Source organism: Nanorana parkeri, unplaced genomic scaffold (assembly GCF_000935625.1).
Source record: "Nanorana parkeri isolate BGI_ZX_2015 unplaced genomic scaffold, ASM93562v1 scaffold572, whole genome shotgun sequence".
Taxonomy (NCBI): domain Eukaryota; kingdom Metazoa; phylum Chordata; class Amphibia; order Anura; family Dicroglossidae; genus Nanorana; species Nanorana parkeri.
In genome coordinates, this window is record NW_017306840.1 from 1 (window position 1) to 20,737 (window position 20,737).

The window sequence follows — 20,737 nt, forward strand, 5'->3', positions numbered from 1 at the left end:
AACCAAATAAGTTTATCTTGGTCTCATCAGACCACAGGATACGGTTCCAGTAATCTATGTCCTTAGTATGCTTGTCTTCAGCAAACTGTTTGTGGGCTTTCTTGTGCATCATCTTGAGAAGAGGCTTCCTTCTGGGACCACAGCCATGCAGACCAATTTGATGCAGTGTGCGGCGTATGGATTGAGCACTGACAGGCTGACCCCCCAACCCTTCAACCTCTGCAGCAATGCTGGCAGCACTCATACCTCTATTTCCCAAAGACAACCTCTGGATATGACGCTGAGCACGTGCACTCAACTTCATTGGTTGACCATGGCGAGGCCTGTTCTGAGTGGAACCTGTCCTGTTAAACCGCTGTATGGTCTTGGCCACCGTGCTGCAGCTCAGTTTCAGGGTCTTGGCAATCTTCTTATAGCCTAGGTCATCTTTATGTAGAGCAGCAATTCTTTTTACCAGATCCTCTGAGAGTTCTTTGCCATGAGGTGCTATGTTGAACTTCCAGTGACCAGTATGAGAGAGTGAGAGAGTGATAACACCAAATTTAACACACCTGCTCCCCATTCACACCTGAGACCTTGTAACACTAACAAGTCACATGACACCGGGGAGGGGAAATGGCTAATTGGGCCCAATTTGGACATTTTCACTTAGGGGTGTACTCACTTTTGTTGCCAATGGCTGTGTGTTGAGTTACGTGAGGGGACAGCAAATGTACACTGATATACAAGCTGTACACTCACTACTTTACAATGTAGCAAAGTGTCATTTCTTCTGTGTCACATGAAATTATATAATAAAATATTTACAAAAATGTGAGGGGTGTACTCACTTCTGTGAGATGCTGCATTTGCATTAGTTTTCTGTAGGCTAAAGTACATATTCAGCAAGTACAACCAATTAGCTTTAAACTTGTAACTTCCTGTGTACTGAACTGAAGACTCAAAAAACATCACCTGCTTTCCCAGTTGTCTTTGGTGAACTGCAACCATTCTTCTGCCTATGTAATGGAGATTAGGAGGTGTTGGTATTCTAAATGAGGAGAGCAGACTAGGGTGACAACATTGCTCCTCCATAGATACAGTACAGTGAGTGAGTGTGTCACCCAAGGACAGGGAGTGTGCTACAGGCAGGATGATCAGATAAGAATTAAGGGGGAAAAAAGCCTGAGATAAAGAAATCTAATGCAGTCTGCACATCTAAGGACTAGTAAGCTGGTATATAGAAAAAATGTGTTTCTGGTTTTAGATATGCTTTAAAAATCTGTCGGTCTCCTTTGCTGATCGAGAATATAATGCTTAGTGTTCTAGGGGATGCGATGGCAGAGTATTACTTGCCTGAACATGCGGTAGCCATTTTTCCTGTCCTCTTCAGGGCTGGTGAACACTCCTACGTCAAGTAAAAATGCAAGACAACCAGTAACCACTGGTCCTGCACTGTATGTGATGACCTTGGTGAGAGGAGCGGCAACAAGACTGATTGAAGACCAGCAAAAAGATGGCTACAGGTGACTGGTCATTACAGCTGGAACCAGCGGGGAGGAAGACTGTGGGATCCTGGATTAAGGTTAGTAATACTCTGCTTTGCCTTAATTCCATTAAAAATAAGCATTATATTCTTCATCTGTTTGTCGGTGAAGGGAAGGGGGACTTTATATTTTTTAAGCTCAGCCCAGAGTTAAACTGGCCATACACTATACGAATTTCAGCCAGTTCTTCATGAACCAGCCGACATTCGCACAGTGTGTGCTGCTGTGGGCACCCTTTTAGCTCTCGATCAGCTGATCAAAGGAGCCAGTTGGAAAATCCTGCAATAAACGGTGCTTTGCAGCCAAACAGCTGCAAGCACCATCCATGTATTCTGACAGTGGCCACCGGCCGCTGTCAAAAAACAAATGAAACAGTGGGGTTGAACAAAATAAATAAATAAAAGACAGTGCGTGTCCAGCTTTAGGACTTTACGTTCACGCATTTTTTTTTTCTTTAACACCTCTAGTATGCACTCCTGCATGGGACTCTAGCTTCTCTTCTGTGCAATACAGCTTATGCGGAGCAACAAGCTGCCTACAACAAGACTGAGAGTACCTGGTCAGTATATTTATATAACTGCTCAATTTGTGCTTTAAAAGCTACTGAAATTAATCAGAACATTAGTTATAGGATGCAGTGCTCCATGATTTTATAGCTTCTGCAGAGTGCCACTTTAGCCCATGTATGTATCAAACGCTGAAGGAGTTCATGAGTCATGTGACTTTGTGGTACTATAGACAGCAAAACTCTGTATTTGGCCCAAGCTTAGGATACTAGCGCTCCCGCAGTTCTTGCCTGAAACTGGACATGATGTGCAACGAGGAGACTGGAAGTAAATGGGCAGATATGTGTTGTATAAAAAAAACCAAAGGCAGAGTAGAATGAAATTCAGGATGTAAATACCTTTGCTGTAGTCAGTGAAGTATATGGTTATAGGTTCAAGGCATCCAGTGTTTGGTCGGAAGGTTTCCCAAACTATTTCAGTCACGAATATCACAGTCACGTTATTCTGTGTCTACAAAGGGACAGAGGTCCAATCATCACCATTTCCTGATATTTACAATTCTTGCTTTTTAACAAAATGTATTTAAAGAGAACTAATAGATGCAGATAGAGATAGGAAAGCAGAATCTTCAGATAAACTGTCTCAAATTATATGTAAATTATTGAACAAATATCAAAACGAAAAATTTTCATTTCCCAGCAAGATTACCTGAGCTGGCCACACACAACTTGTAACCCCATAGGAGATTGTACAATGTAATGCAGGGCCTACCTGATAAGATATAAATTAAATGATTTGTTTAAACTGACGTGCGCACTACATTACATAGCCCTTGGTAAAGTAGACTGTATAGATTGCAATATGTGTAGCCAACAGCAGGCCTGTCATAGCAGAGCAGAAGTCTCACCAAGGGGTAAAGGCTGTGGGACATCTGTCTATCATTGCTATTAATGCTGGAGTATCGAGACTCTGCAGCACAGTGACTTAGTGGTGGTTGGCACTCCTGTTTTGCAGCACTAAGGTCCTCTGGTTTCCTCCCACACCCCAAGGTTAATTGGCTTCTGTCTAAATTGTCCCTATATGTATACATGTGAGGTTGTATACATACCATAGATTGTAAGATCCTTGAGGCAGGGACTGATGTGACTATTATAATGTGTAAAATATCAGTGCTGTGTATACCAATACTCCTAAATAATATATATTTCTCTTAGAAATTCCTCTTTGCACTTAGAAGCTGAGAGATTATCTAACACAATGAAGTTGCAAAATTCTTGAAGCTGCTGGATCACTTGCAACTAGTGAGCTGTGTATGGCCTCCTTTTGGACAACCACATGCCTTCAGAAGGGTCATGAATGCAAAATGCCACAGCCTGGGACTGTGTGTTTTGTGATGGGCCTAGAGAAGGGGCTTGGACACAACCACAGTTTTAGGGCCAATGAGTCCTGCAGTGCTTACCTCCAAGGGGGTAAAAAAGTACAAATGGGCACGGTAGTTATCCTAGCATCTAAAAGAGCAGATTTAACAAATGTAGAAATAGAGCCTGCAGGGGCCGTGGGGGTGGATGGTTAAAGGAAGGTTTAACCGCATAAAGCTTACTAAGTTCAAGTTCATTGTGCCCAGAGTTAGTCTTTAAACCACCAAGACCTTCTCTTCAAAATGTCACAGTTGCATTGGTCTGACCAGTGTGAAAAAGGAGAGTCTTCAATGCTACAACAAGCATTACCCCAAACAATGCTCTAAGAATGAAGTGGTTGACATGATGGGCACAGTTACAACATTGGTAAGGGTGTCAGGAGACTGAATAACAGATCTCTATCTCTCTTCACAAAAGAAGAAGATAAAAAACATTGTTAGTTATATTTAAGGTTTACACTTCATCACTCTGAAGTCATAAACTTTAAATATGTTTATTAATGCAAATAAAATCCTGATAATACCAACATATGACAATCAAATGTATGTTGCTTCACCGGCCTTGCCAAAACAGGTTGTGTCCTTTAATACCACTGTGTTTAGGTTACTTCAGAAAATGTGTACACCTACCAGTTCCTGAAGTCTGAGGAAGCCAGGCAGGAGGTTTGCCTCCATTTCCCGAAGGAGTTCAGCTTTATCCAAGACCTAAGGAAAGCAAAAGCATCGTGCTAACAAGAGGCATTCACACAAGTAAAAATATTTAATCTGCTAAATAAAAAATATTCTTATTTGAGTCTGTACGCTGTTGAAGAAACAAAACTGATAATTTGCAATGTTAATAAAAAATGTTTTAAAAAGCATCCCCGATTGTGCCAAAGCACATGAAACCAGCATGCTTATCTTGTAGGGCAAAGCAGCTCCAGCTTAGAAAACCATAACTTTTGGTACTTTGTTAGTCTACATTGGGTCACCAGTGGAGGGCTCGTCTATTACTCACAGGAAGTAGATATCCCTTCGAAAAAGTATGCCTGATCGGCAGCAATACTGCACCTGAATGGTTAGAAAGCAATTCTTCAAGCAACGCAAAGAAAAAACAGGACTATATGTGAGGAACTGTGCGCTTCCAAGCATGAGGAAAAACTTCCTTAAAATTGCAATTCCACTTAAAAGATGTAGTTTGGATTAGGTTTAGTGAGAATGCATGCTGGATGCACACACTGAAGGAGCCCATACACTGCTCGATTCTCATCCGAGAATCGCGGGAAATCCCACGATCGTACGAGAATCGAGCAGTGTGAACGAAGACGTGCGACAGTTTCTACTGTACGGTCGCACGTCTTTTGTCTAAGAAGCACGCTAGAAAACCAGCCGAAAATCGTACGATTTTCGGCTGGTTTGAACGGTGCTCGGAAGACAAATGCCGCACGCCCACACTGCCCGTTCAGCATTGTGGTCATCGGGGGGCGGGCTTGCGATGATCGAGAGTACGATCTGCCTGTCCAAGATGGGCAGATCGTACGTTTTTGTAATCACTTTACAACCATCGCAAGACTAAAGGTCTTGCGATGGTTGTACAGTGTATGGACACCTTAACATGTGCCTGCAGCACCGGGTGGTAGCCTAAATCAATAAAGACGTACTGATACACCCATATGTACGCTCCTCATATGAAATATTACACCAACAACCGAAACATAAAACAAGGATACAAATAATTTTTGCATTTCATGCCCAAGGAGCTTCTTCACACCAGAATGCAATGCCAATCACTAATATCTCATATATGCTTTAGTACATTTAAAGCAGAACACCAGAAAAAACATATTTTCAAAAGTTAGACCGAGCCTGCATAGTTACTTGTAATGATTTGTGTGTAAGGCCTGGAGGACGCAGGGGATGCTCAAACTTTAATTTGCAGTTCATGTTACATAGTGTGTATCCTTTCATCATCCAGCGGTGCTGCAGCAACTTCCTGTCTCTTATAGTGTGCATAGTCACTCACTCCTCCATTCAGAAAACATCTTGTATTTTTTTCAATGTCTACAATGCATTCTCTGATTTACCAAGAGTACATTGTGAAATCATCTGCTCTTTACATTGTCCTATCAGAGAACACTGTGTATTCACCGAGCGACATACAAGACATTTTCTGAATAGTACAGGAAGTACAGTACGAAATGTACAGCGAGCAACAAGGTCACTATCTGCATTGAATTTGCATGTTCTCTCTATGCTTGCGTGGATGTCCTCCCACACTCCAAAGACATGCTGGTAGGTTAATTGGCTCCTATCTAAACTGGCCCTCATATGTATGCATGCGAGATAGGGACCTTAGATTGTAAAATCCTTGAGGCTAGGGACGCATGTGAATGTAAAGCACTGCGTAAATTGACGGCGCTATATAAATACTCACCCGATCTTTAGAGCCGGCTTGCTCTTAGACCAGTCCCTGGAGCCTCTCTGCCTCTCCGCTCCAGCAGTCTAAGGATCCTTGAGTCATCATGTCCTATACACAGTATAGGGCATAAGGACGCCGAGGGACATACCATGCAGTGGAGGAGGAGACAGGCTTCAAGGACCGGAGTAGCAGCCAGCCTGTCCGAGGATCGGGTGAGTAACTTTTTTTTTTAGCAGCCTCACTACAAGGGTTAAGAACACTTTTGTCCGGTGCGTTTTTTTTTGTCACCTTGAATGGCAAACTGTAGTCAGCAACCAAAACATAGCATGCGGGGCTTTTATTTCTACAATTCCCTGCAAGTGTGAACATACTCTTAGGAAATTAATGAATTTCTGATGTCAATGCATCTTGTCTATTTTGGAAAATGTAGCAAAATACATTAAAAATCATCTATTGGTAATAAGTCCCTAACAGTCTGTAAACTTGCATTTACATTTGATGACCTTCCCAAATACCAATACACAGAGCCTATAAGAGGCCCTACATATTGAATTGCTCAGACATACAGATTTATGTGAACAGAGAACGCGGGAACACGCGACATGTGTCAAAATACTCACAATGTAAACGGTTTCATTCCCAAATCCTTGACTTGCAATGGCCTTCTTATACAAGCGGATGAACTCATTAAACGTGTCACATCTCTCATACGAGGAATACTCATTGTCAGGAGCTGGGCGGTGATTGTACAGCTGATTAAGTATTTGCTCAAACAGTAACCGTGATGTGAAGCACTCCACACAATTTACAATGGCATGAGGCAGCTGTAAAACAGAGAATTACTATGGACGACACATTTACTGCATTCACAGGTTTCTAGTAGGTGGCTTTATGGATTCTTATGGCACATATCAACACACCTGGACAGGTTACCCTTTCAATATGAGAAATAGAAGTTATTATTTTATTTCCTTTCATACCGTTTCCTCTGCAATGGATGCCAAAGTCTAAAGGTGGCCATACACTTTACAACCCTCGCAAGATTTTTGTCTTGCGAGGGTTGTAAGGTAATTAAAAAAACGTACGATCTGCCCATCTTGGACAGGCAGATCGTACTTGCGATCATTGCAAGCCCGCCCCCTGAGGAGCGAGCTTCCGATGACTGCAATGAGGCGCGGGCTTCCGATGACTGCAAACGGGCAGTGTGCGCATGCGCACACCGGCCCGTCCGGCAGTTGTCGAACAAGCAGGCCACTAACTCGCCGAGAATCGTACGATTCCCGGTGGGCTTTCCAGCCTGCTTGTTCGACGGAAGACAAGCGACTGTACAGTAGAAACGGTCGCACGCCTTCCATACACTTTGCGATTATCGTACGATTTCCCGCGATTCTCGTACGATAATCGTACGGTGTATGGTCACCTTTACACAGTCAAATTCATCAATGGGCTAGGTATAAAGGCTACAATCAGAGTGATGGGGAAAGAGGTGCTGTTTATATATCATGCCAGTCTTCTCCCCCTTCCTATATGTGAGCGAGCAAGTGACACAACAATGCAAGCAGTGCATAGCAAAGAGAGAAAGGGAAGAGTGAGGAACACAGGGAGCTGTTGTAAAATGATCCACTAGGTCTTTCACACAGGATTCATACAACTTTTACCCAGCATTCACACATTTAGCAAATTAATTCAATAAAAAATAAATAAAAAGTGGGAATCTTGGGAGGCAGTTGTATAAATATTGTGAAACATTATAAATCATCCTGTATGTGATATGAAGAGGACTGAAGTAAAGGACTTTGATTTATTTGTAAGCACTGTACAATAAATGAAGCCAAGGAAGTGAGGTTGCCCAGGCATTGTTTACCTGGAACCAGTACCAGCTCCATGCAGAATTATTGGTAGCACTGGAAGGATTGGGGCACGCTGCCCCAATAGAATCTGCTGCCGGCATCACAGGAGACAGATAAATAATAGTTCTGTGCTGCCCTCCCCTGCATGTTACTGCCCAGGAGGCTAATTATACACCAGCCCCCAGAGCTCTATATGCCCTGTTCCCCCTCCTTCCCTTCCCAATTATTTTTCTTTTTTCAGACAGTAATATATAAAAAAAGAAGGGGAAAAACACACACACACAAGATATGGGTCTGCTGGCCGCATTTTAAGCTGATACCTACCGTGTTTCCCCAAAAATAAGACCTACCCCGAAAATAAGACCTAGTGCTAACTTCAGGGATTTCTGTAATATAAGACCTACCCCGAAAATAAGACCTAGTTCGGCAGTAGGGGGCGAACATGTATTGCTGCATCCAAGCAGCCAGCAAGGGGTCGGAGTGTAAAAATCAATGACATGTGCAGCTTGTCTCCTGTCTGCATGTACGGTCTAATAAAATGTCACGATCGCAAAGCTCCCTCCCCCCCTCCGGCCCGTCTGCCTGCCGGTCCACCCATCTGCATGTACGGTCTAAAAACAAGTAAAGATCGTAAAAAACCTTCTGGCCGCAGCTCCCTCCCTCCGGCCCGTCTGCAAGCCGCTCCGCCCGACTGCCTCCGCTTTTAGGATGCCTGGACGGGATCAGAGAGCTCCAGACAGCTGCAGCCAGGTACCGTACTGTGAGACTGTGTGACAGTCACAGTACCATTCTTTCACTCCCCTTCTCCAGTACTGTATGATACAGTACATTACATGCCGGTATCTCTGCTCTGCGTGACAGTCACGGTCCTGATTTCTATACATACCGTTTTTCCCCAAAAATAAGACCTAGTGTGTTTTTTTGGGGGAAAAAAAATATAAGACAGTGTCTTATTTTTGGGGGAAACACGGTATATAACCCACATCTATATGACTGGACTTGCTGAAAGCCCAGAAAAATCTAAAACACTGGAGCTCCAGTAACAATGTTGCATTGATATCTCTTACTATACAACTGGAACAAAAAGGAAGATACTTGCTACATTTCTTACCGGGATTCCCATATGGATATAAAGACGGGTGCTTCAAATGACTGTGGATGGCGGCGCCGCCACATGTAGATATTTAAAGAACGTCACCAGCACAGCAAATCAATGACCGCATCAAGTGTTCATTTATTGACGCATGCGGTCTCTCGGTTGCAAGCGCTGTCAGGGGCTACGCGGGGTCCCCTTCATCAGGATCAGATGCCTGATGAAGGGGACCCTGCGTGGCCCCCGAAGGCACTTGCAACCGAGACAGTATACGTCAATAAATAAACATTTGATGCGGTCACTGACTTGGTGTGCTGGTGACGTTCTTCAAATATTACTATACAACTGTCCTTACTCATACATAATTGTACACTGCAGACTGAAAGGACAGTGGAACTCTCACCACATACCCTTCACCTCTACCCTTTTGTGTGATCGGAACCCTCATCTACATAGTTTACTCTGGACCCTATTCCTACTTTTCGCCCACCACCCCACAATAAATATAAAAGGTTATTTCATATTCCTAGTAACTTTGATCACACACGTAGACATGGAGGACTACCCTCTGGTGTATGTCTTGCACATTTCTTCATGTTTATGTATTTTATTAAAAAAACAAAAAAACCTAATAAAAGTCAACATGCAATGTGTGTATATATGTATACCAAAAAAGCAAGGTTTGTAATTGAATGGCATCAGTTCATTTGGAGTCAGTCACCTGGAACAAGTATGCAAAATAGAAGGAAATTCCACCTTTAAAAAAAACTGCACTTACTACTATTTTGCATAGGAGCCAGTAAAGCATTGTAGCCGTGGTCAGTGGATGATGGCTGACATGCTTTGGCTTCTGTAGACCGAGGTACTGACAATCAAGGAAATGGACGGGAGGACGTGTCAATGGACTACAAGTGCGGTGACGTCCTCACACCCTCCGCCACGGTAGTTTCTTTCTTATATATGGGTGTAACATGAAACGTGGTCAAAAAGGTAAACTTGGCCTTTCTTCTTCACTCTGTCCTTCTGCTGCTCTGCATATCTGTTTCGGGCCAGTGACTGAACATATTAAAGCCACCGGATCAGCATCAGCACTGTTTTCTTTTACAGAATGTAGACCTCTAAAACCAGGGCCGTTCATAACTCAAACCGAGAGCGTAAATCACACAACAACGTCATTTACATTTTAGTGTCACCTTTGAAGTAATGAGGTCATTAAAGAAGGACTCTGGGCAGATGTTACCCTTGCAGGGGGACTACCCCTGCACATCAAAGGTTAAGTGCTCATTTATGTTTAGGGACAAAATTACAAAGATATACTCACCCGAACCTTGGAGCCGTCTGGCTGCTACTCCGGTCCCTGCAGCCTCTCTCCTCCTTCGCAACGGCAGTGTATTGAACATGAGGTCACCTAGGGACATTGCATCGCTGGAGCAGAGAGGCCGCAGGGACTGGTCTAACAGCCAGCTGACTCCGAGGTTCAGGTGAGCACTTAACCCTTGCCATGTGTGGGGTAGCCCCACTGCAATGGTTAAGATGATTTCTGCCTTGAGTTGATCTGTAAAGGTGGCCATACACTCTACAACCATCGCAAGACTTTAGTCTTGCGATAGTTGTAAAGGGATTAAAAAAAACGTACGATCTGCCTATCTTGGACAGGCAGATCGCACTCTCGATCATCGCAAGCCCGCCCCCCTGAGGGGCGGGCTTCCGATGACCGCAATGCTGAACGGGCAGTGTGCGCGTGCGCACACCGGCCCGTTCGGCATTTATCTTACGAGCACCGTTCTAACCAGCCGAGAATCGTACAATTCCCGGCTGGTTTTCGAACATGCTGGTTCGACAGAAGACGTGCGACCGTACAGTAGAAACGGTCGCACGTCTCCGTTCACACTGCTCGATTATCGTACGAAAAACCGATCGCATACGATTATCGTACGATAATCGTGCAGTGTATGGGCACCTTAACGATCTGCTAATGTCAAGCACATTTCCTGCTGCGCCCTACAATGGACTGAATGGTTCTGGGCATTTGTGGACAATTCTGGACAAAGTCCAGGAGGCAGGTAGCCATTGCTCCTTATAATCACTGCTGGCGTCTGACTTTTGAGGTTTTTTATAGTTGTTGTCAATGGAGCTTGTTCCTAAAATAAAAAGCTGGCTACTGAATTGGACAGAATGGCTCTTAAACTCCATATTAATGTGTCCACCTCACCCTTAAAGGAACACTATACTGCCACCAATAAACTCTTCTTTTACAATTGCTGAAATCCCGGCTGTTATGCTGATCCCAAGGCTTCCACTGACCCAGATGAAGCAAGCAGATAAGGAGTTTTGACTTTCCTCTGACTTCACGTGTGTTTCAGGTCAGAAGAAAATATTGAGGCTAGAGACAGCCAGACATGAGACATTTTCAGAAGGAAGCCAGCAATGGTAGCCTGTGTATTTCTCACAGTACAGGTTTCCTTTAAAGGGTCCTTACATATAAGTACCGGAGGTCACAGTGGTGTGGTGTTTCAGTCTTACCTCTAGAGTGCTCAGCACGGTCTTCAGGACATACGTTTTCCCGGTGCCGGTGTGACCATAGATGAAGATGGATGGAAAGCTTAGATGAGGACGCTGAAATGAAGAGGACATCGAATGACGAGACTATTCAAGTTTTTACATTTCAGAATCCAGTTAATGGAGAGGTTGTAGGTGAAGACAATCTCTGACATATTTAGTGTTGTAAGGCAGTGGTCTGAAATAGTGTGACCCTATGCTATGCTCAAGCAGAGCAAAACAACAGACTCACTGGAAAGTGTATTTCCACTGTAAATTGGGAGGGGGAGGACACCTATTTTTATATCAGTTAGTAGTGATGAGCCTGGTCTTAGTGCAACCCCAGTTTGCCTGCGTTCACACCTAAGCCCGCTCAAAACTATGACTGCCACCCAGATATACTGAGAACGCCGCAGGTGGGGCGGATACGGACAATACTATTGAGATCCACCAAGCTGGATGATTGACAGCTGGCTCTGCCTATCTAGAGGCAGAGCCAGCTGTGCCCACCCCTTCCATGTCTGTTCTTCCACTCAGCGCTGGAGGATCGGAGAGGGGGGAATCCTTGTGGGGAGCGGTGACAAAGTCACCGCTCACTGAAGGGAGATGATTTGGAAGTGAGCAGATCAGTGCATGTTTCTGCTCACTTCCTGATCAATAGAGCTGACCAAACAGCTTCTTTGTCATAGGTCGGCTCAAACTACGAGGATGAGTGGGAATCACTCACCTCATACTTCTCCTTTAAGGTGCCATTTTTGCCATGCAAGTTCCACTTTAAGTCCTCATTTACACAGGTGGAAGGCTTTACCGCACATGTGAAAAGCAAGCCACAGTGGTACACTTTTCAGAGGGTGGTTCATAGCCTGTTTATAAGCATACAGGAGGTGATACTGCTCGAAGAACAAGGCCTAAAAGTGACATAAAAAAACTCAGGAGATAAAATCTTAAAAATACTTTCCAAGTACCCTAAGGTCCCTTCCACATGAGCGTGTCAGGAGAGGATCCATCAACAAATTATCTTCTAATCACAGCAGTACGGAGCGGAAGCTGCCGGACCCCATGTGTCTGCTTACATCATATTAACCCCGGTCTGGCACGATCCGGTCCGTCGAAACGGATTAATGATCAGTCTGTTTTATCTGACCTAGCATGAGCTAACCGGGTGCAAACGGACGCTCTATGTCCGTAGACCTGCATAGAACGTCCGATTGGGTCTGGCTGAAAAACTGACAGGCGGACCTGATCGGACCGCTCATGTAAAAAGGGGCCTAACTATTAACCACTTGAAGTGGTTTAACCCCCTTCCCATCCAGGCCATTTTTCTGTATTCAGCGCTGCGGTACTTTGACTGACATTTATTCCGTCATGCAGCGCTGCACTGAAATGAATTTTATACCATTTTTTAGGGACAGATAGAACTTTCTTTTGGTGGTATTTAATCACCACTGCGTTTTATTTTTACTATATTAAGGAAAAATGACCGAAATTAATTTAAAAAAAAACTGTTTCCCCTATATTAAATGATAAAAAACATTTATTATTACCCAATTTTTTGGTAAAATATAAAAGACGGGGTCACATCGGGTAAAACGGCACCAAACATGTCAAGCCTTAAAATTGCGTGCGCGAAACCTCAAAAAATTATAATACCCAAAAAACTTCATCAGCTTCTTTTCTCAGGCTATAGCAGCCAGCTGACTGACAGGTGAATGCGGAAGTGATGTAATACACGTCACTTCTGCATTCACAGCCCAGAGGGAGATCAGCAAGGAGCTGTCCTCCCACCCTCCCTCTTCCTCCTGACGCCCTCCCGAGCCAGTCCCGGGCCGCAGATGGGGCAGCGGATCCCGGGATTGAAGTTGAGGGGTCAGGAGGGGGAGGCACACACCAGCACATATGCACGATCGGCAGGCTATAGAGCCGCCGATCGTGTATATGTTAAACAGCCGGTAACGGCTCTTTACATTGCACTGGCTTTTTCTGCCCGGGCGCGCGCGAGCAAAAAAAAATGCTGTCTGGAGACGGCAACCAGCCAATGCAGCAGTACCGTCCTTCCGGTTTTTTTTCAACGGGCAGACGGCAACTGGTTAACAAGTGTGTAACTTATTTGTGCATCACTCAGCTGTAGATCCTTAAATTATCTCTGAATTGGTGCAGACACTGTCCTTCCTGCTGGAGGGTGACTACTTTTGTTCCCCATGGTCGCTGTGCGTGTTGTAAAGTAGTCACCGCTCCAAAGTGATGGATTGTAGTCCATCACTCCCATGATGGACTACAATCTCAATACAAATTAGTAAACTAAACATGAAATTGTAGTCCATCAAGGGACTGAGCTTGGAAGAACACAAGTAGCCGCCCTCCAGAAGGAAGGACCGTGTCAGCACCAATTTAGAGATGATTTGAAGATCTACAGCCCAGTGATACACAAATAATACATTGACAAAAACAACGTATCATTCCTGTCTTATGACACAAACCAAATCCTGAAGTATTGTGTCCAGGAGAATGGAAGCATAGAGCTTATAGAGTTGTATGGAAAACACTGATACCTTCCATTAAGCTGCATGTACCTAGTAGATGGGAATTACAAGAGGAATACAATAATCACCTCTCCATATATTGCCAGCAATGTGGATAGCTGGACTTCTCGACACAGTATTCGATTCTCCAATTCTTCAAGTTTTTTCTCTGGATCTGGAAAATGTTCTACTGAGGTCATGGTTCACTTCCACATATTACCTGTAAAAGAACACAGAGCAGACACATGAGACAGTAAGGGGACATAGAACACAATCTTACTGCTGGGAATATATGCCGTCTTGTAGTCATAGATATCATTAGCTCTCAGGTGCTGCGTGCATTCTCCTATACAACTCAATGACAGAACGTGGTTGCACGCAGCTACCTGCCGACACAAACTTGCACATCCATGCAGGTATGCAGTCTGTACAGATGTGCAAAATGGGGTCAGCATCTGGCCTCCGTCCTATCATAGAGATGTACACTCGGCTACACATGGCAGGTTTCTGCATGGACCAGCACACTGTATGGATGTGCACATCTGGGTGAGTGAGGCCTAAATGTACACATAGAAATCACTGCGTTTCTCCATGTGCCAATCTCTGTGCATCTCCCTGTCATTAGCCCAAAGCGGGTAAATACATTCCTGTAGCTGGACATTGTGCTTCCAAGCTGAAGAGAGCACCATGCTGCCCATACACAGAGCAATTAGAACGACATTCAGTCAGATCCATCGGACACTCCTCAGCAGCAGGACCACAGCCGCACCAAATCCAAACACCATCAGCCGCCTGCGGGGAGAAGACCCCCGGGATCAGGTAATGGGGTATTATGTGCCCATCATCTCAGGTGCTGCATGCATCCGCCGGTACACCTCAATGACACACCGAGGTTACATGCATGCCGACCCAAATCTGCACATCTGTGATCTAGTGATCGGTGAAGAACCGGAGCCGCTTACCTTACAGTGAGCCGTCTGTACTCCGCTCCATTCAAGTGTCGCTATGTGTAGAGCGTAGCATCCATGTGTCACAGAGTCCCGCCAGCGGAATACAACTCCCGCCGCCGCCGCCCCCTCCCATGACAGAGTGTCACTTCCTCCATACAGAGCCGCCTCTTCCCTGCCTCTGTGCAACGACCGGTGTACACCGGATACCGGCCTCCCCCGTCTCCGTAAACGGCCAGAGTGTGTCACAGAGGCCGGAGATTTCACTAATTCCCCCGGCTATGACAGTCACACGGTCTGATGATCCCACTGACTCAGGATGGGATGGACAGGCAGACAGAAGGCTGGTTACTGTGTATACTGTGCACCATGGCTGCCTGCCCCATGAGTCTACTGTGCACCATCTCTGCCTGCCCCATGACTCTACTGTGCCCCGTGGCTGCCTGCCCCGTGACTCTACTGTGCACCATGACTGCCTGCCTCGTGACTCTACTGTGCACCATGACTGCCTGCCTCGTGACTCTACTGTGCACCATGACTGCCTGCCTCGTGACTCTACTGTGCACCATGACTGCCTGCCTCGTGACTCTACTGTGCACCATGACTGCCTGCCTCGTGACTCTACTGTGCACCATGACTGCCTGCCTCGTGACTCTACTGTGCACCATGACTGCCTGCCTCGTGACTCTACTGTGCACCATGACTGCCTGCCTCGTGACTCTACTGTGCACCATGACTGCCTGCCTCGTGACTCTACTGTGCACCATGACTGCCTGCCTCGTGACTCTACTGTGCACCATGACTGCCTGCCTCGTGACTCTACTGTGCACCATGACTGCCTGCCTCGTGACTCTACTGTGCACCATGACTGCCTGCCTCGTGACTCTACTGTGCACCATGACTGCCTGCCTCGTGACTCTACTGTGCACCATGACTGCCTGCCTCGTGACTCTACTGTGCACCATGACTGCCTGCCTCGTGACTCTACTGTGCACCATGACTGCCTGCCTCGTGACTCTACTGTGCACCATGACTGCCTGCCTCGTGACTCTACTGTGCACCATGACTGCCTGCCTCGTGACTCTACTGTGCACCATGACTGCCTGCCTCGTGACTCTACTGTGCACCATGACTGCCTGCCTCGTGACTCTACTGTGCACCATGACTGCCTGCCTCGTGACTCTACTGTGCACCATGACTGCCTGCCTCGTGACTCTACTGTGCACCATGACTGCCTGCCTCGTGACTCTACTGTGCACCATGACTGCCTGCCTCGTGACTCTACTGTGCACCATGACTGCCTGCCTCGTGACTCTACTGTGCACCATGACTGCCTGCCTCGTGACTCTACTGTGCACCATGACTGCCTGCCTCGTGACTCTACTGTGCACCATGACTGCCTGCCTCATGACTCTACTGTGCACCATGGCTGCCTGCCTCATGACTCTACTGTGCACCACGACTGTCTGCCTCATGACTCTACTGTGCACCATGACTGTACTGTGTATCATGACTACCGTGCACCATGACTGCCTGCCTCATGACTCTACTGTGCACCATGACTGCCTGCCCCATGACTCTACTGTGCATCATGACTGTACTGTGTATATTGTGCCCCATGACTGCCTGCCCGCCCCATGACTCTAGTCTACTGTGCACCATGACTGTTTGCCTCATGACTCTACTGTGCACCATGACTGTACTGTGTATCATGACTACCGTGCACCATGACTGCCTGCCTCATTAGGGATGAGCCGAGTGTTCAATTCGAACAGGAGTTCAAATCGAACATCGGCAGTTCAAGCGTTCGCCGAACTTTATGGGATGTTCGCAGTTTGTTTGACCGCGGACATTCCTTAAGGCAAAATGCCCTCTGAAGCTCTGATTTGTTAAAGTCTTGCACCTGACCACAGGTCAGGTGCAAAACTTTGCCCAATCAGGGCTCAGTATTGAATTAGACCCATGATTGGGCAAAGTCATGATGACTGCCCAATCATGGCCTGCCTATCAGATGTCGGTAAATTACACAATTGGGCGGAGCTAGCTGTGGCAGCTAGCTCTGCCCAATTGTGTATGTTTTGCCGGCATATGACAAAATGCCATTATGCGGCGGGAGCGGACGGGACGGCGGGTTTTTCTTTTTCATTATTTCTCTTTATTTTTTTTATTTCCTCGTCGTCGTGTACAACGCTGGATGCCGTGATTGACCCTGGATTACGTCAGTGGATCCATTTTCTGGGTTTTTTTGTTTTTTAAATAAGACTTGTCGAAAAAATGTCTTTTGGTTTGTTTTTTTAAATAAAGGATTTTATCAAAAGTCTGGACTTTTTAATAACTTTTATTTAACCCTTTAGTGAATGTGTAGGGGTACAAGTACCCCTTACTCATTCACAAGGGAGGGGGGTGGCATCTGGATGCCCCCTTAATTAACGGGGTACCCAGATGCAAATAAGCCCCCCTGCCCGCAGACCCCCACAACCACTGGGTCAGGGTTGTGGGGACGAAGCCCTTGTCCCCGTCGGCACGGGGACACCCTCCCAGTGCAGAGGGCACGTGGTGTGGGAGGGGGGCGCTCGCTCGTTCACCCCCCACTCCCCCTTTCCGGCCCTACCAGGCCTATGCTTGGATCAAGGGTCTGGTATGGAATTCTAGGGGGATCCCATGTTTTTTCCCCCCATTTTTTGGGGTGGGGTTCCTCCTTAAAATTCCTACCAGATCTTAAGGGCCTGGTATGACTTTAAGGGGGAACCCCACACACATTTGTTTTTGTTACAAGGGGTCCCTCCTAAATATTCCTACCAGACCTTAAGGGCCTGGTATGACTTTTAAGGGGGACCCCACACGTTTCTTTTGTTGTACATGGGGTCCCTCCTTAGTATTCCTACCAGATCTTAAGGGCCATGTACACCATGACTGACTGCCTGCCTCATGACTCTACTGTGCACCATGACTGCCTGCCTGCCTCACGACTACTATGCACCATGACTGCCTGCCTCATGACTCTACTGTGCACCATGACTGCCTGCCTGCCTCATGACTACTGTGCACCATGACTGACTGCCTCATGACTCTACTGTGCACCATGACTGCCTGCCTCATGACTCTACTGTGCACCATGACTGCCTGCCTGCCTCATGACTCTACTGTGCACCATGTCTATACTGTGTATACTATGCTCCATGGCTGGCTGCCTGCCCCATGACTCTACTGTGTATACTGTGCTCTACGACTGTACTGGGGCTGGAAAGGCACCATGAATGCTGAAAGATATAGCCAGGTTTTAGAGCAGCATATGCTCCCATCCAGATGACGTTTTTTCAGGGAAGGCCTTTTATATGTCAGCAGGACAATGCTAAACCGTATACTGCATCTATGACAACATCATGGCTTCGTAGAAGAATCCGGTTGCATAATTGGCCTCTGCCTGCAGTCCAGACCGTTCACCAATTGAAAATATTTGGTGCATCTTGAAATGATATAAAAAAAAATGACAGAGACCCAGGACTGTTGAGCAGTTAGAATCCTATATCAGGCAAGAATGGGACAACATTCCTCTCCCAAAATATCAGCACCTGGTCTCCTCAGTTCCTAGACATTTAGAGTGTTGTTAAAAGAAGAGGGGATGCCACACCGAGGTAAACATGGCCCTGTCCCAACTTTGTTTAAACGTATTGCTGCCATCCATTTAAAAATGACCTTATTTTTCTTAAAGGTGTTCATTTTCTCAGTTTAAACATTTGAGGTGCTTTCTATTGTGAATAAAATCTGGGTTTATGAGATTTACAATCATTGCATTCCGTTTCATTGTAGATTTTACACAACGTCCAAACTTTTTGGGGACTTGGAGTTGTATGTGTGGCTTGTGTTGGTGCATGAGCAGAGACACCGGCACTCCAGGGTGAAAAGCAAACGTCTATTTATTGACATGCAGCACAAGTATTGCAACGATGCATGTATATGCTTTTGCCTGAGGAAGGGGATCCTGTGCGACCCCGAAACGTTCGTTGCAATACTTGTTGTGCTGTACGTCAATAAATAGACGTTTGCTTTTCACCCTGGAGTGCCGGTGTCTCTGCTCTTGCTCATGTTTGTGACAGCTGCCATCCGTCGACTACCGTAGCACCCGCTTCTTGAAGGGATCTTGCGGTCAGGAGTGCGATGGGACCATGGACTTCTTGTGTTGGTGCATGACCCTCCCTTTAGGAATTCTTACTTACTCTGAAGTTAGCCATACATGTGGCAATTTCCTGGCAGGAACTGAACGATGGAAAGCAATCTACCATCCAGGAGCTTGATTGATAGGACTGGGACATACACTGACAGCTCATATACAGGATATTAGACAAAAAAAAAAAGAAGAAGATCACAACCAGAACAAAAACGATGGCAATTTCGTAGAAAGCGTTAAGATTTTCTGCTGGGCTGAATGGAGGCAATTTTGTTTCCGTCTTCTTGCAGTCAATAGAAACCAGTAATTTTCACATTCGATCGCTCAGGATTTGGATTCCAGCGCGATATAAAAGGGGTTAAAAAGCACCAAAAAGTGAATGGTCAGCTTAAAGTGTATTTCCACTTCCTCAGCCAAATGGGGATAAAACTTATTTTAGGTTTGTTACATGTTCCCATTCACATAGCACGCACACAAAAAAAAAAGTCTAAAACATGCTTCTTGCAGTTTAAATTGCTTTTACTGGGGCGAGGTTTTTTTTTGGCTTCTTAAGGGACCAAAATTTCTACTTGCTTCTCCGCCTTTGTAATGTTAGGAGGGGGTGTGAGGGGTTTGTCCATTATATTTTTATGAAAAGATTTGAATGGTGACTGGCCTAACAAAAAGGTGAAATTATTACAACCCTGGTTTCTGCATTGTATGTTAATGAGAAAAAACACAATCCTCGAGTTTCTGTCCTAAGTCTTTCTAGAAAATCAGCCATCTTGTCTGCTACAACAAAACATCAACAACAAAAATGATTTAAATATTATTTTCCACTACGCTGTTTGAATGGGATCAAAAACAAATTTGACTTCAATAGTGCAAGCACACTAAGTCTCCAGGCCTTCTCAAGCGCAGCTATTACACATATGCACAATTCCATTTTTTGTTTTATTGTTTTTAATCAAATAAGAAAAAACATTGGCTTATAAAAAAACTGAAGTGAAAATACATGTATCACAGCATTTACATCTTTTAAACATTTCACTTGGCATATCAAAAGAGTAGGATGCTGGAACTGTACAACAGGAAAGGGACATTTTACCAATACTCTTTTGCAGTTTTGCAAAAATGTTAAAAAATGACTCCAGTTTTTGTACTTGTTTTCCCATTCCTATTAATCATATATTATGTATATTGATACATCTGCCTTTGCTGATATAGTATGATGCATTGGATAAATGGGGACCTGCTCCTCCCTAACTCAAGTAGGGCACACCCATGAATTACTGGCGGCAGCCCCCTCCATTGGGAGAGATAAGCCAATCTTTTTCTTCTCTTAAGTTAAAGGAAATGTCTCGTCTGGATTTAAATGTCCAATCTGATTAGAGACTCCCCTGTGTAGGGTCCCCACCTCTCCCAAGCCTCTAATACATACAATAATAGGAGCCTCTCTCATCTTGCTCTCATTTTAGTGGTGGGTGAAACGGAGTCTGACCATCAGAGGCAATGGTACATAGAACATCTCCTGTCCTCTATGACCAAACTAGAATCACAGGTTTGTACCAGCAGGTGGTGCTGCTGATAAGCATACAATTACAATTCCTGACATATTGTAGGAGCTGCAGAAGGGGGTAAAATCTCTATTTTACTACACTGAGGGGTCCCAAGCAGACAGAAGGTTTCCACTTAAACTGGAAACCCCCTAAAAGGCCAAATATAATTTGTCCTCCTTAGCATTGAATTTTGATTGTGACAGTTCTAGCATTAAACAAATGCTAAAAGTGAAAATA

At 45.3% G+C, this 20,737-nt stretch overlaps 1 protein-coding gene across 1 annotated transcript; it reads right to left on the minus strand.

Moving 5' to 3' along the window:
* Positions 1 to 2,430: 2,430 nt before the first annotated feature.
* Positions 2,431 to 14,062, minus strand: LOC108791756 (origin recognition complex subunit 5-like; the record flags this gene model as incomplete). Its single annotated transcript, XM_018562317.1, has 5 exons — positions 13,937 to 14,062; positions 11,314 to 11,406; positions 6,468 to 6,671; positions 4,080 to 4,154; positions 2,431 to 2,542 (listed from the first exon to the last, which is right to left on the minus strand). Coding segments are annotated over exons 1-5 (595 nt in total), but the record flags the coding sequence as incomplete, so codon positions are not given.
* Positions 14,063 to 20,737: the final 6,675 nt, after the last annotated feature.